Below are 16,181 nucleotides of genomic sequence, written 5' to 3' on the forward strand. Positions count from 1 at the left end.
TTCTGATAAAATAAAAATTCATCGTGCTTATATGGATTCCTTAGATTTGTGAAAAAAAGAAAAAAAGAAAAAAGAAAATTCTATTTGTCCTTGAAAATAATGAGTCTTATGAATAATAACTTCTTTTTATTTGTTTTTGAAGATAATAGAGAAAGAGAAAATAAAGCCGCACAATGCATTTATTTTCTAATTAATTAATTAAAATCTTTTACATAGATATATATTTTTCTTTCACTTCATTATTTCGTAATAAAATTAATTGTTGGTTCATAATATTGTAATTATAATAATATAAGACAATAATACTAAAAGAATTAATTATTAATTGAACTTATATGATATATTGATTCTTATTACGGCGGTAAAAACTATAAAGAAATTTTTCAACTGATTATTCCGACCTACTTTAAAAGAACAAAAGCAGTTTACGTATCGTGTAATCGCTAGGAACAGAGTTTGATCTTGACTTTGAAAATTCATGGTCATCATACAGTTATCGATGTGATAAGAATAATAATGTACACTCGAAGAAAATACAATGCTATTTTAACAATATATGCATCTCTCTCGAGAAACATAGAAAGAGAGTGAAAGAAAGAGAGAGAGAGAGAGAGACGTTTTGAAAATATATTTCATCTTCGAAATAAAGAATAGAGAAGCCATAAGGAGACAGGTGTGCTTAAGTGAACCTTCTAAACCGGCTGGTTGCACCTGCCGTTGAAATTCGTTAAGATAAGAACATGTTTCAAGCTTAGGACGTAGCAAAAGATATACTTTCTGAAAATTCCAATTTCGATATATAATAATCCTAATTAAATAAAAAAAAAATAAAATAAAATAAATAAAAGATGAAGAAAAAAGAAAGAAAGGAAGAAAGAAAGAAAGACAGATAAAAACGACGTCTCAGTTATATTACAAAATACACAATTCTCTTCAAGTCCGTTAAGAAAGCGCTGATGTACGTAAGTATCTATCTCTCTAGAAGAAATTCTTAGTACGTACATGTCTCGTAAAAAAATGTAGGCAAAGTAATAATAATCATGGGAAAATAATGTAGAAGAGGGTGAGGGGTAGGGGAAGAAAGATTTATGCTCCCGTGACAGTTAGATGTGCCTCTTTAACAAACGTGTACGCGTGGAGAAACGATTACGGTTAGTCGTAAAAACGAGTTACCGGTACGTTTGCGATCTTCCCCTTCCCGTTTCCCTTCTTTCTTGACCTGTCTACTGGGTTATATCGTTCTTTAAGTCCGAAACGGTATATCTTCTTTCTCTTTTTCTCTTACTATCTTCCTTTTTTCTTCAAAGTCGACGAATCAATGTATATTATTATTTGATTAAAAATCAGATGAAACTTTCATATGTCATTCGAAGAATATCATGTAAGAATTATCGTTTAAAGTCCATCATGTAAAAATCATTCGAAAAGACTAATATCGTTTTTTATATTTAATATCGTCTAAAAAATACCATGTGCAAACGAACATCATTTAAAATTGTCTATATAAAAATTAATGTCTTAAAGGATAAGCTATCTAAAGAATAGCATGTAAAAATGCTAAGTAAAAATGCCATCGTGTAAATCGTTATTAATCAAGCCATTTAATATGTGAAAATGAGTATATTAGTACTATTACGTTATCGTTTCTAATAAAGAAATTGACTAAAAATAAACCTTTCGACGTAGTATTATAGAAACAGTTGTATCGACAATATTCTTATCTTTAACTGCCTTCTATCGTGAAAAAAAAAAGAAAAAGAAAAAAAAAGAAAGAAAATACCTGCTGGTTAATGTGAACGACGATCGATAAGAATTTCTCACGAAATCTTTATCATGATTTATTTTAAGATTTACGTTTATTCCATTGCGAATCAAAGATTAACAGAGACGATTGTTGATTCGTAACAAACAGAGACGTGACTAAGAAAACGTTATTTGAAATGTTTACTAACATACTTTATCATTAATTATTACGAAAAGCAAATATGGTATAAAAAGCAATATTTAAACATTTGTTCAAAGATTGAATAAATGTTGTTTGAATTGAGATAAAAAAGAAAGAATTTTGAAACGTATAAAAATATATATACACATATGACAGATACAAATGTCTTGAATACTGTAAGAATTTCTAATAAACAATTCAAAAAAAAAAAAAATTCATTTTTTCATCGTTGCTATAATAGTTAGCTATTTCTTGTTCCGTGCATCTTCGACACATTTCACACGATTCTAATCACTTTCTAATCTCTTCAAAATATCTTTGATGTATTGAAAAAAAAAGAAAATAAATAAAAAAAAAATGATTCAGATATTTCTGTGACATGTTGTAATATCCAATAATCGTTATATCGAGAACTTAATATGTCACGAAAGTCATGCTTTTTATCATGCTCGATTTGATCGTAAAACGAAATAAGATCCTTAAGTCGACGTCTGGAAGATAAGCAGGAAAGGGAAACGGAGAAACGAGAATCAGAAAAAGATTCATTGAACGGAAATGAAAGGAAGAAGGAGAGATGGACAGACAGAAAGAAAGAAAGAGAAAGAGAAAGAGAAAGAGAGAGAGAGATAAAACGTTTGCTCCCTCCTTTCTTGGACGTGTCACTGTATCTGGTATATGACAGTCGAGACAAGTGCAAGCTCGATCAAGGAAATATCGTGTTTCACGTGGCCATTTTCTGGATCCTTTTTCGATTATTATTTGACCTGGTGTTTTGAAAAAATTCGATAAACGGAATATATAAACTCGATTAAATATAACACAGTGAAAATGTATTCATTTCAAAGTTTCGCGTTAATGAAGTTAATAAAATAATGATAATAAGATTATTATTAATAATAGTAATAGTAGTAGTAATAAAGAAATCATGTTAAATTATTTACTAAATTTCGATTGTCCGATATCTCATTATTGTTAAATCGAATCGAACTCTTTCGAAGTCGTAGACGCATTTTACTTGGGTCAAGCTTGGAATAGTACACGGAACAGTTGATGACAATAGACGTGGTGAACTCAAGAAGAAAAAGAATCTAGCACAAGTAACTCTTTCGCTTTGTTTGAAATAAGTTCACGTTCCTCTTATTTTCTACGAAACTATAACTAAACTTCGATTTGTTTCAACTCGATATGTATGATTATAAAAATGACCTAAGGAAAGAATAATATGTATCTATATGCATAAACACACGTATAAAACTCTCTTATAACATTTCTACGTAAATTCAAATATGTATGACTTTTTGCAAACAGCATTGGTAAGTCGCAAAGATATACACATTTTTATTTATTTATAAACGATCATACCGACGTGAAAGAAATATTCGAAAATAATTATGTATACAAAAATATAATAATTTTTTTTCTTTATAAATCTCATTTTACTTTCTTTATATAAAATAAAAAAAAGAAAGAAAGAAAGAAAGAAAAGTGCATGCGTGTGTAAATATTTTAAATCATTTATTAACGTTTTGTATCAAAAAATATTCTTAGGTCACTTTTGTAGTCGTTGAAGGTATATATATATAAAAAAAAATATTTCTTTTTTATTTTCATGTTCTTACCTTCTCCTTATCCTTCTCAGTAGCCTCATCCTTATCTTTGTCCTTATCTTCGGTAACGTCAGTACGATAAGCAATGCCATTAGTCGTCGGTTTAGCATCACTTTCTTCGATCCTTTCGAGTTTTCCATCACCTGGTGTTGCGGCATCACCTACAACTGCACCTTCGCTTGGTATACCTTCCTTCTTCGGCGTCGTCGTTATGTCGACGGACCTTTTGCTTTGTCTCGCTCCCATCTTTCCTTTTTTTTCTCTCTTCTAGCTGCTACTTGATTATATTTCTCTCTCTCTCTCTCTCTTTCTCTCTGTATTTGTCTTACTAAAGTGCGCTCAAGCGCTTGCTTACCGAGCTCTGACCTGCAACAACAAAGAAAAAAAAAAAAATTAACTCAAATTTAGAACTCTTTCTTCTTTCAAGAATAAAAATAAAAGTTTTAAATCTAAACGATGGAAAAGTTTATTAAAAAATATAAATAAGTGAATAAATAATGACATGTATAAAATTAATAATAATAATAATAATAATAATAATAATAATAATAATAATAATAATGTATTGAAATCGTATAATAAAATGAACGCGAATAAAAAAGTATTAATATAATAAAATTGATAGGTGCATATAGCGTAAAAATGATATAATATGATCGTAAATAATAAATATAATAATAATGATAATAATAAAAATAATGATAATAAAATAGATAAAAAAGCACAATGAGAAGAATTTCAAAGAAATACGAAACAATAGAATCTTCTTTTCGACTTTACTATATTATATCGCCAGACAAGAAAAAGCATTGAACTCGATTAACGTATATCTCAAAGGAAGAACATTCACCCCTGTGACACAGTTTATTGCTCGATGAAACGTATGGAACGTTCGAGATAAGGGTTAATCGATGAAGGGATTAAAATAGAAATACATAATCCACTTTTTACAGACATTACCATGCTGGATACATATACAAACATATATATATATATATATATATAAATATATCTACATATATATATATACACATATCTCAATGATTTGATTATTGATTTTCTAGTAAACAAATTTTTCCTATACATTCAAAAAAAGAAAAAATAAGTACAAGTATTTGCTATATGTATATATACATACACACATGTATATAAAAAAAAAATGAAAAGATAAAAGATTATATAAAAGAATAATAATAATATATTCCTTATATTATACCGAAGGCACAGCTTTTGCGAACACACCATCACTACCACCACCATCACCATCAGACCATCGCCATCACCATTACCATCATCATCACCATCACTACTACCACCAGCTGAAATCCGATAGCACCATCTGTCGTACTACACACTCTACGCACCGGTTCTCGAAAGTTTCTCTTCACCAGGAGAGAGAAAGAGAGAGAGAAAGAGAGAGAAGGGGAGGGAGAGACTTTCGATCCTTCTCTGGATTTAGTTGCAGGTGCGCCAGAAGAAGTTACAACCGCTCGTAAACGTTCCCCACGTGCAAATCCTTTTCGTCGAGTGAATTTCAAAGAGAACGCATAGCTTTCCTACGGTGTATCTCTTTCTCTCTTTCTCTTTCTCTCTCTCTCTGTCTCTATATGTCTGTCTGTCTGTCTGTCTGTCTGTCTTTCTCATTTGCATTCGCAATCGATTTTTCGAGCGACATTTTCTCTCTCTTTCTCTCTCTTTCCTTCTGTCTCTCTCATTTGCATTCACAATCGATTTTTTTCGAACGACACTTCTTTCTTTCTCTTTTCATATTTTTACATAATTTCAGGGTAAGACAGCAGGTGAGATCACGTAATCGACTCTCATTGAAATCACGCTTTGAAAAGAATTATGCGAATCGATTATTTTGTCGGCTAATTTTGGATACACCGATTTTTCGCGCGATTTATATCGCGCAGGTGTTACAAATTAAATACACGATTAAATACACAGATACAAGCGTATCAAATCGTATGTGTATGTATATATGAATATATACATTCATGATATAATCATATTTAAAAAGCAAAAAATACCCTTGTAGATAAAAAATCTGAAAAGTAAATCAGCTTAAAACGTTTCGAAGAAGAGTAATTGATTTTTCAAAGTCATCTGGAAATTTTTTATCCACTCTATGTACAATGTGTTACTTCTTACATTTAGAAACAAATGCAGATGATAGAAGTAATATTAGAAATATTTTTTTTTTTATGCGGGCGAAATATTTTGACGGGCTTAGAAGATTTAATAATTTAATATCGAAATTAAGATTAAGAAAATCTCGATTAAGAAGATCTCTTATAAAATGAAATATTATATCTGTTATACGAGAATGAAATAACAAGAAGAAAAAAAATAGAAAATATAGGAAACTTGTACGTTCAACAAACTTCATTGTTAATTATCAACATATGTACCACTTACACTTAGGATCGCAGTGAATCCGTTAAAACCGACGGATGGTTAGTTAACGGTACAGATATTTGCTTAGAAGATTACTTTAGAATATTTGCTTATTTCTCTCTCACCGGTTGATTATGAAGAAGAAGAAGAAGATTCATTGTTTGAGAAAGATAAACGGGAAAATAGGTGTTTCGTTTTTGATTTTGGCGCGTTTTTTAAAACACGTGTCTCTCTTTTTCTTTTTCTTTTTCTTTCACACACGTTTAACTAGTCGACAATGTTAGAACTACTCGATGAGTAATGCGTTCCTAGACCGACATTCTCTTTCCAAAGAGAAACATACAAAGAGAATATTCTCTCTTTGTAGTAGAGTGAGTGAAATATCGATTCGAACTACTGTTACACACAGTGACTTTGTAAAGTGAACGATTATTCTCGATTTTCTATTCTTTTTACCTCCATCTACTCTCTCCATTTCTATCCATTCTATCATTTCCCTTCTTCCGTTACTCATGGAATAGTTATGAGATAATTCAAATGACGAAACGAGCGTTCAAGTATATATTTATTTTTGTATCGAATTTAAAAGTTAATTCGACAATTGATATAAATATCTTCTTCTGTTTTGTTTTTTCCTTCGTATAACATACAATATAAATTTTCTTCTTTTAATAATTAATTAACTACAATTTTTTCCAATATGAATTTTTCCGTATGATATCGAGCTATCGTCGTATATGTCAGTGTTTACTATTAAATATACATCGAAGTTAAATTAAAAAAAGGAAAAGAAAAAAATTATTAAATTAAGAACGATCTTTGATGTGCGTCTGTTTTTTACAATTTACGATTAAAAAAAAAATGTTTTTAAGAGTTGAATCATTAAGAAAATGTAATAAAAATTAAATTATCAATCATGCTGAGTTTTCGGATTAAAATTCTCTGTTTTTACAATCGGAGAATTTAATCGTATTTCTGAGAGGAAGACATTAGTCATTGCGCACATATATATATACATACATGTATATATACGTTAACGTTGCTGCCGACACGTTTCTTGATCACGTTTTTATTCGACACGTCATTAACATAGCATATATGATGTAAATACACGTAGTCCTACAATAATCCAACAATAATGCTTTATTGATAAATCTAAGACGATTCAACGAAAGAATTTATCTTTGTACACAATGCAATTTCTTATGTCATTCATTTTTAGTTAAATGTGTTGTACTTATTTCTCAGTTTGACAAAAAATTTTGTTAAACAATATAATAATAATAATAATAATAATAATAATAATAATAATAATAATAATAATAATAATAATAATAATAATAATAATAATAATAGTAGCAATAATAATCAGCAGAGACTTTTCTTTTTTCATATAACATTAGTAATAAAAGATTTAATCCTACAAAATTCAAATTTCGTATTAAAAAAAAATAACACTATACTATAGGTACATATAAATAAGTATAATTTTTTTTTTGAATATATGAAACGTCAATTAATTTTATAACTAAAAAAAAAAAAAAGAAAAAGAAAACGAAAAAGAGGGTATTAAAAACATGGTATTATAGCCGATTAAAATTATTTTTACATTTTGATTGCAATAAATTTTTTGAAATAGACGATAGATTGAATAACATTGGATCTATGAGAAATAGAAAGAAATACGAGAAATCTTTGAAATATATTAAACCGTAAAGACGAGAACTACCTTTCTATGTATCGTGTAACTCCGTTATACTCGGTAATTGTCAGCGACGTTTCCTCGTTAGTATCAGCCGGTACTTGCATTATCGTTATGCATATGCATGCACACGCGTACTAATGCAGGGATGTATTACTGGTTCTCACGACACAAGAAAGACGAAGAAAGAAAAAGAAGAACTCTCTTTGCGTGACTCTGACACCAGTCTCAACACTGTTATAAAGCTTTTAATAGACGTTCGACAACGACGACGACGACGTCGACATCGACGTCGACGTCGACGTCGTCGACGACGACGATGATGATGATGACGATGACGAAGAGGACGTGCCGGTGAACTCTGAATGTACTTATTAATCCATTCAGGATCTACAAAAAGAAATCTTTCTCTAGTCTCTTTTAGCTTCGTTCATAGACAGTCAACAGTTCTTTCTGAATGACGACTATAAAATGTTTAGGTAAGTGATTAGTCAGCTGGGAAGTGGAATTATCATCGACTCTATTTGCCGAGATTCTATATGCCGCTTATGTGAATGGGATTATTTTCTTTATTATCTAGTTTCTTTTCTTCTCTTCTCCGTCTTTTTTTACCTTAATAAGAACATCAGATCAACTTTGATCGTGTCATTGATAAATATAAATACGATTCTCTTTTTCCTTTTTATTATTCTCTCTTTTTTAATTACTTCCGCAATAATTATGTCTTGATTATCAATCCAGTTTGATGTACCGTTTTTATAAATGATTATGAATTCATAGGAGTATTATAATTTCGATGTGATCGATAACTATAAACAATTATTACTATTGTATATATATATATCTTTTTTCTTTTTTTAAATTATCTTCGTAATAATTAAAATAATTATTAATTAATTATTCGCATCTGGATTACATAATTTTTTAAAATATACTTCAAGATCGCCAGCTTCGTATAAATTTAATAAGATTTGAGCGACGCACATGCTTCTTTATGAAACGATTAATGACTATTTCTCTTCTTCCCACGAGCTTAAAACGACTTTCTTTTTTAACTTGGACATCTAAACGAGCTTCCTCGTGCTTATGCCTACGGAAGGAGTTATTTTTTATCGCTCAACACATTGCTGCGAAAAAGAAGAAGAAAAAGAAGAACGAGAAGATGAAGAAGAAGAAGAAAAAGAAGAAGGGACTGGGCTTGAACACACCATATGCGTGCTCCAAGAGGAACACGATGGAATAACATAAACATTTGTCGAAACCCTTCCTGATGCTTAATATAGAAACACCGGAGGTAGTAGGTGGACGTGATACAACACATATACATACACAGATGCATACACAGACACAGAGATGCAGAATTAATTTATATACAATATAGATATATGTTTTTTAATCAGTGTAAATATAACCAGCAAAAGTTTAAAATAATAATAATAATAACAATAATAAAAGAAAATAGAAAAGAAAAAGAAAATAAGCGAAGAAGTAAAAAGATCAAGTCAAATAAAATATAATCGGATAAAATAAAAAAAAAAAAAGAAAAACTTTCGTTCGTATAATTTTCAAACTCTTGTATTTTTATCATAGAAAGAAAGTACGAAATAAAAGAATAAAAATAAAATCATAAACACAAATAATAATTGATAAAGTTATCACGAAACAACAATCAAAAGTTATTCTTATTCGGGCTGCTATTTATTCGAACAATATTTTTCAATAAAATATTGATCAACGAAATAAATAGAATTCTTCTTCGATACATCTATCTTCAATTCATCCTAAGATAATTATTTTAAAGTCAGCATATATGTACTCATTACCACATCAAGTTAAAAAAAACAAAGTAATCCTTTGTCCATTTTTATATATTCTTTATCTTCCGAAATACATAGGTTGAAACTAAAAATAGCATAATGAGATAATATTGCATACATCATATGCTATCTCAGTGTACTATTTTTAGTTTTCAAACTATATATTTCGGACGATAAAAAATATTCTATAAAAATGAACGAACGATTACTTTGTTTGAGTTTTGTCATTAAGTCACATACATGTATTGCTCGACATATATATATTACGAATCGATATATACATATATTTTTTCTATTTAAACAAAGGATCAGTTAGAAATTTTGAAATATCAGAAAAATGAGGGGTTAACGGAATAGAAACACCCCAACCCTGAGTGCGTTCGATGGCCTGTATACGAACGACGCGTGTCCCGCATGCGCGAGCAGATGCGGATTGAAGCGCACGTGCGCTCGCGCTTCGACGAAGTCGAGAGAGGAAAATCGTCGTACGGGAAACGAAGAAGAGAGAGAGAGAGAGAGAGAGAAAGAGAAAAGAGAGAGAGAGAGAGAGAGAGAGAGAGAGAGAGAGAGAGAGCGAGGGATGAACAAAACGTATAACGTACAACGTATGGAACGCTATAAGGGATTATTCCTGGCTACGTAGTGGCGCATGCACCCTTCGGCTCGTGTAAACACGAAGCTTGCCGTTGAAAGAGGAAAAGAAGATGAGGAGAGAAGAGGAAAGGAAAGGAATGGTATGGAGAGAAGAGGAGAAGGGAAAAGAGAGAAGAAGTTTGAATTAAAGACTCGTGTAAACGAAGAACGAAAAAAGGAAAGCTTCTTTTCCACGATGATGAGTACAAAGTACGAATAAGATAAAAAGAGGAGGAATAAGAAAAAATGAGAGTGAAAAATAATATAAGGGAGAAATAATAAAGAGAAAGAACGATAGAGAGAAATAATGTGTTTATATGACAGAGAGAAAGAGAGAGTGGGGAGAGAGAGAGAGAGAGAGATTGTTGAATGATAAACAAATTTTTAATGTTAACCCCTTGAACTTATGACGAAACTTTTGATTGCATTATTAGTTTCGTTGAATATAATATATCACTAAATTAGGACAACGAACGGAACAATATTAAAATTATGGTAACTATAATGACATTTATCGATCTTTCATTTTGTTATTATACGTATTATTTCTTATTTTCCTCATACAGTTCATAGATTTCTAAGTTCAAAAATGGATACGGATGGACGACGACGTCTCTTCTTACGGTACTTTTTTTTCTTTCTTTCTTTTCTCTCTCTCTCTCTCTCTCTCTCTCTCTCTCTCTCTCCTTCTTTCGTGATATAAAACTCTATAGCTTTTGAAGATCGTCAAGTTAAAAGAATGATTTCAAGAAAAATGATGGTTAGATCTGCGAAATCGCGGAGAATGGATCTAAGGCATGGGTTATGACGTCAAAGGAGGAGCAGTAGTATCTCGTGCGTCTTCGTCGAAAGAAAGGAAGGTTCAAAGCGTTGGTAAACGTCGAGAGAAAGGCAGATGTGGGTAAGTTAACGACCCGTTATCGCGCGAGCGCCGAGGCTGCGTCGCTGAAACTGGTTGCTTGCGATCGCGGCCACACGAGAGAAAGAGAGAAAGAGAGAGAAAGAGAGAGGAGAGGAAAAGAGAAAGAAAAAGAGAGAGCAAAAGAAGAGAAAAGAAAAGAAGAGAAGAGAAGAGAGGAGAGGAGAGGAGAGGAGAGGAGAGGAGAGGAAAAGAGAGGAGAAAAGATGAGAGAGAAGAGAGGAGAGGGAGGAGAAAGGGCACCGCGCACTTTAAGCGAGACGAAGAGGGCCGAGGGGAGACGAATCGCGAATCGTTGAGAGGAGAGGCCGATCGACCGAGCGCGAGACACTCGGCACTCCTCTCTCTCTCTCTCTCTCTCTCTCTCTCTCTCTCTCTCTCTCTCTCTCTCTCTCTCTCTCTCTCTCTCTCTCTCTCTCTCTCTCTGTCTCTCTCTCTCTCGACGTTCTCCCGCAGGTGCAAGCAAAATCGAACGGCTGGCGCGGAGGCTGCGCGCTTACGCGTTTACCTGGACCACGCCGATGCCCGAATTTATGCGTTTAAATTAGCTACTATGGCGATTCGATTTTTCACCTGCTCATGTGGGATCAAGTAAAAAAAGAAAAGAAAAATGAATGAAAAAAAAAAAGGAAAGAAAAGTAAAAGGGCAGGGATAGGGAAACGAGTTTGGTGAGCACTCTTTTTTTAACCCACTATATAATGTCACTTAACTTCGAAGACATATGCGTGTTTAATATTCGTATAAGGTGTTTGTATCTTCTCGTTTTTTCTTTTCTTTTTCTTCTTTTATCTTTTTTTTTTTTTGAGGGGAGAGGCTATTTTATCTTTTTTCTTATTCACGAAAATTTTCTTTTCTTAACGCACGGTACAATCATTGTTTTATCACAAGTTTCGTATTATAGGATATATGTGTGTGTATATATATTTTTTATTTAGTTATTTATTTATTTATTTAAACGCGAAAATAAATCTCGTTATAAAAGATTAAATCTTATCGATTTATATGGATTCTTTATTATTTCTTTTCTCTCTCTCTTTTTTTTTTAGATCGTCGAAGAGACGAAATCTCGATGTAACGAATTTGAAATCATTTTTTTCTAACAAAGTAAAATTATATACTATGATTTTCTAGTGAATTTTTTTTCTTCCTTTCCTTCGGTTTTTTTTCTCCTTTTTTCTTAATAATTTCTTTCCGCCGCGATTATGGAGAGAAAAAATAGAGAGAGAGAGAGAGAGGGGGGGAGAAAAAGATCGAGAACGGCGATTATCTCTCCTAACGTTCAAAGCAAAGCCTATTTTCACAGAACCGCGATTACAGTCGTAGGGAAGTTTATGGAGGTAATCTAATCGTAGCTTGTTTTACGTACATACACACAAATATGTTCGACTTTCAATCGTATCGACGAAATCGTAAAGAAAAAACAATAATTTTCGTGGAATATTTCCAGAAGTCTCACTCTCCTATTATAAGACAATGGAAAGTTTTCTCCAAACAAAGATAGTTAGATAGAAAGAAATCTTCCAAAAAGAAAAAGAGAGACAATAATATATGTACGTATTCAAGTGTCGTTTCAAATCCATTTAAAGCCGAAGAAAATTTGTTCAACGTGAATGTTAATTCTCCATTGTGACGAAATTGAAACGAAATTGAAAAGTTAGGAGAAAGGGAAGAGAGAAATAAATAAATAAATAAATAAATAAATAAAATAAAGAAAAAAAAAGAAGATGAAGAAGAAGAAGAAGAAGAGAAGAGAGAAAAGAGAAGGATAAAAATACATTGAAATTATTGAATAGAGAAGAAAGAGAAATGATCGTGAACGTTGGTTGGTTGGCCTGACCAAGCAAAGGAATTTTCATCGTGCAGAGAAGGCTTTCTCCTCGCTTGAACAACAATTGCTTCCGTAGAAGTCTTGACCAAACGTTTTTAAATGCATGGCAGGTAGAGAAGACTGCTATGCAAAATCGGAACAAATAAGAAATAAAAGGAAACAGAGAGAGAAAGAGGGGGAGAGAGGGAGAGAGAGAGAGAGAGAGAGAAACGGTAAGATAGGTAGGTAGGTAGGTAGGTAGGTTGGTAGGTAGGTAGGTTGGTAGGTAGAAGCTGAGTAGGGTGGGTAGGTGGGTAGGTAGTCAAGCAGAAGGTTAGCAAGCTTGCTGTGGCCACGCTATGAGCTCTCGTTCAACCAACCGAACCTTCTTCTACCGCTTCTTCTTCTTCTTCTTTTTTTTTGCCCTCTTTACAATGGTACAGAACGATAGCACAAAGAGGGTTTGCATATTTCAAACTCTGGATCTAATCTTTACCTTGCTAACCTCTCATATCAAACTATAACTGGTTTGGATATTTCTCATTATATTTTTCATTCATCTCTTTGGATGTAATTAATATATTACCTGTATGAGGATCTAATTAATCTTTTATAATCATTTTTTTTTCTTCTTAAATGAATTGTATTGAATTCTTAAGATAAATTGAGGAACTGTCGATATTGTTAAAAATTGATTTTTCTTTCTTTGTGTTCTTTTTTTTTTTTATTAATGGAATAATCGATTGTAATTTCATCGATAGAATTAGTTTTAATCATTTTTAATCGAATGGGAAACATTATTCAATTTATTGTTTATATTCTTCCATTTTTCACAATGCGATATTTCGCAAACTTTAATTTTCCCTTCTGCTCCTCTCGACTCGATCAAAAAAGAAAGAAGAAAGAAAGATCGATCGATTTAAAAGTGATCGAACGAATCCCGTTTCGGTTCTTTTTCGTAAGATCGAACGACGGTTGAGGTCCAGGGAACGCGGTGGTTGAACCATATACCATAAAAGGAAAGAGGAAGAGAGAAATCAAGATGGCGTAACCGACTTGCACCCTACGAGTACATTTCGAAGGATAAATTTCGGCCAATGAAAAAACGTTCGTACTTATCGTTCGAAAGAAAATCAATCTTGATGGAGAAGTTAAAAAATAATTTAAAAAAAAAAGAAGGAAGAAAGAGAAGAAAGAAAAGGAAGAAAGGAAAAAAGAAAAAGAAGAGAAGAGGTGGCAGAGAAAGGAAAGAGACAGACAGACAGACAGACAGACAGACAGGCAGACAGACAGACAGACAGAAGAGAGAGAGAGAGAGAGAGAGAGAGAGAGAGAGAGAGAGAGAGAGAGAGAGAGAGAGAGGAGAATCGTTTTCAGAGGATTAGAAAAAGAGAAGAGAAAGAAGGGTAAGCTCCGGAGCTCGATGAAAAAGCTCACGGTCCCGCGCGCAGTCCGCTATATCGATCGTTGCGCTACCCATTTTCAAAATGGCGCGAGGTGCACCGACTGGCTCGTCAAGATTGCTGAACTCTAAAATTTTACTTCTAAAAAAAAAGAAAGAAAAAACAAAAAAAAGAAACCCATTCCTACGACGAGTACATTATCATTTCTAAAAAGCCAAAAGCGAAGAGGAACGTGAGTCGAAGAATTTTTCTGACGATACACCTCGAGTAAATTCAAAAAAATTCTTCCTTTCTTTCTTTCTTTCTTTACTTCTTTCTTTCTTTCTTTCTTTCTTCTTCTTTTTCTATTTTTTCTTTACTCACCTCGAATGTTGGATCGTACTTAAAACGATTTCTCCCGAATTTGAAGCTCCTTAAGAAGACTTAAGAATCTTCGAAGGAAGAGAACGAGTTAATTTTTTTTTCTTTTCTTTCCTTTCCTTTCCTTTCCTTTCCTCTCCTTTTTCCCCTCCTCAAAAAACGAACGTTACACTGAATCAGCACGAACTCCAAAGTTATTTTGTGGTTAATTTTTTGTTTTGTTTTGTTTATCTGTTTATCACTACCGTGAACGTTGCAAAAACGACTTGCAACGTATCGATGATCGAACGAGGAAGAAGAAGACACGGGGCGTTGACTTTTCGTTACTAAAACTCGACGATATTATTTCGCACAATAATTATTATAATGATCCATATATATGTATGATATATATATATATGTATGTATGTATGTATGTATGTATGTATGTATGTATGTATGTATGTATGTATATGTACTTGTTTATATATATATATATATATATATATATATATTCTTATATACCTATAACTCTACGCGTGTAAATATTAATATACAAAGAAAAGTTATAATAGAAATCGTAAACGCGTGCGGATTATTCTCACGATATGAGAAAAAAAACTGAGCTTTCTTAGCGGGAGCGCGTTCGCGAACTCATCCACTTTGCTCGGTAACGCGCGACCGACTGCCGAGGAGGACTTGTGAGACGAGCGGTGCGGATTGGAGGGGATAGAACGGAGTAAAGGGAGGGGATAGAGAAGATAAAAGGAGGGGAAAGGGGAGGTGCGGCCGGCGTCCCTAGGTCTGTTCGTCTAGCCGACTCGACTGTGCGGTGGCAGTGTGGCGCTGCACGGTGCGGTGCGGTGCGGTGCGGTGCGGTGCGGTGCGGTGCGGTGCGGTGCGTGTACGTCGCTCGTTCACTCACTGTACTCTCGACTGTCGCTCCGTGCCACCGTACTATCATCTTCTGTCTATTTCTTTCTCTATCATTATTTGTTCATCTCCGTTTTTGTTTCTCATCTCTCTTTTTCCTGTTTTTTCTTTTTTTCTTTAATTTCTCACGGAACTTTTTACGAGGATGTGTTTCTTCGTTTTAATTTGTTTTTCTTTTTTCTATCTTTCTCTCTCTCTCTCTTTTTTTTTAATCTCAACCAAGAGGGAAAAAACTTCGTGCACGTTTTAATCGATGAAAAATATTTTTTATTGTACGTAGATCGATTTGTTTAAAATTATTTTTCTCTCTTTCTCTTTTTCTTTGTTGTAAGTGAAAAGAAAGAATGAAAAAGAGGCTGTCGAGAAACGTATGCGTCGCTCCACGGATGAAGAAAGAATGAGGGATCTGCGAGGGCGAGAGGGAAGGGGAGCGAGACGCCTCTCAGGGCCGTATACTTCCAGTATGGTGTCACTTATAACCTCATTATTATTTTCCTTCATTTTTTTTTTTTTTTTATTATTAATTTCTTCATTGAAGTTTTTGCTAACATTTATTATAGAAAACTAGAACGCTTGATCATTAGTCATTTTCCTTCTAACAGAACGAAGACAACGACAAGTCCATTCTTTTATATTTACATTGTTTTTGACTAATAAGTGTTATTATATCTCTTT

At 32.8% G+C, this 16,181-nt stretch overlaps 1 protein-coding gene across 3 annotated transcripts in view; it reads right to left on the minus strand.

Moving 5' to 3' along the window:
* LOC127067583 (A-kinase anchor protein 200-like) overlaps positions 1-15,265 on the minus strand; it is a 44,739-nt gene extending 29,474 nt beyond the window's left edge. The window contains exons 1-3 of one of the 3 annotated variants that reach the window (XM_051002668.1): positions 15,099-15,265; positions 14,598-14,920; positions 3,565-3,918 (exon numbers count right to left, since the gene is read on the minus strand). In XM_051002668.1, the coding sequence (XP_050858625.1) occupies positions 3,565-3,798 (234 nt within the window). In that variant the 5' untranslated portion in view covers positions 3,799-3,918; positions 14,598-14,920; positions 15,099-15,265. Of the gene's footprint in view, positions 1-3,564; positions 3,919-14,597; positions 15,054-15,098 lie in introns of those variants that run through there. The other 2 variants (XM_051002669.1, XM_051002667.1) reach the window with 2 other exon arrangements.
* Positions 15,266-16,181: the final 916 nt, after the last annotated feature.

This window comes from Vespula vulgaris, chromosome 11 (assembly GCF_905475345.1).
Source record: "Vespula vulgaris chromosome 11, iyVesVulg1.1, whole genome shotgun sequence".
Classification (NCBI taxonomy): domain Eukaryota; kingdom Metazoa; phylum Arthropoda; class Insecta; order Hymenoptera; family Vespidae; genus Vespula; species Vespula vulgaris.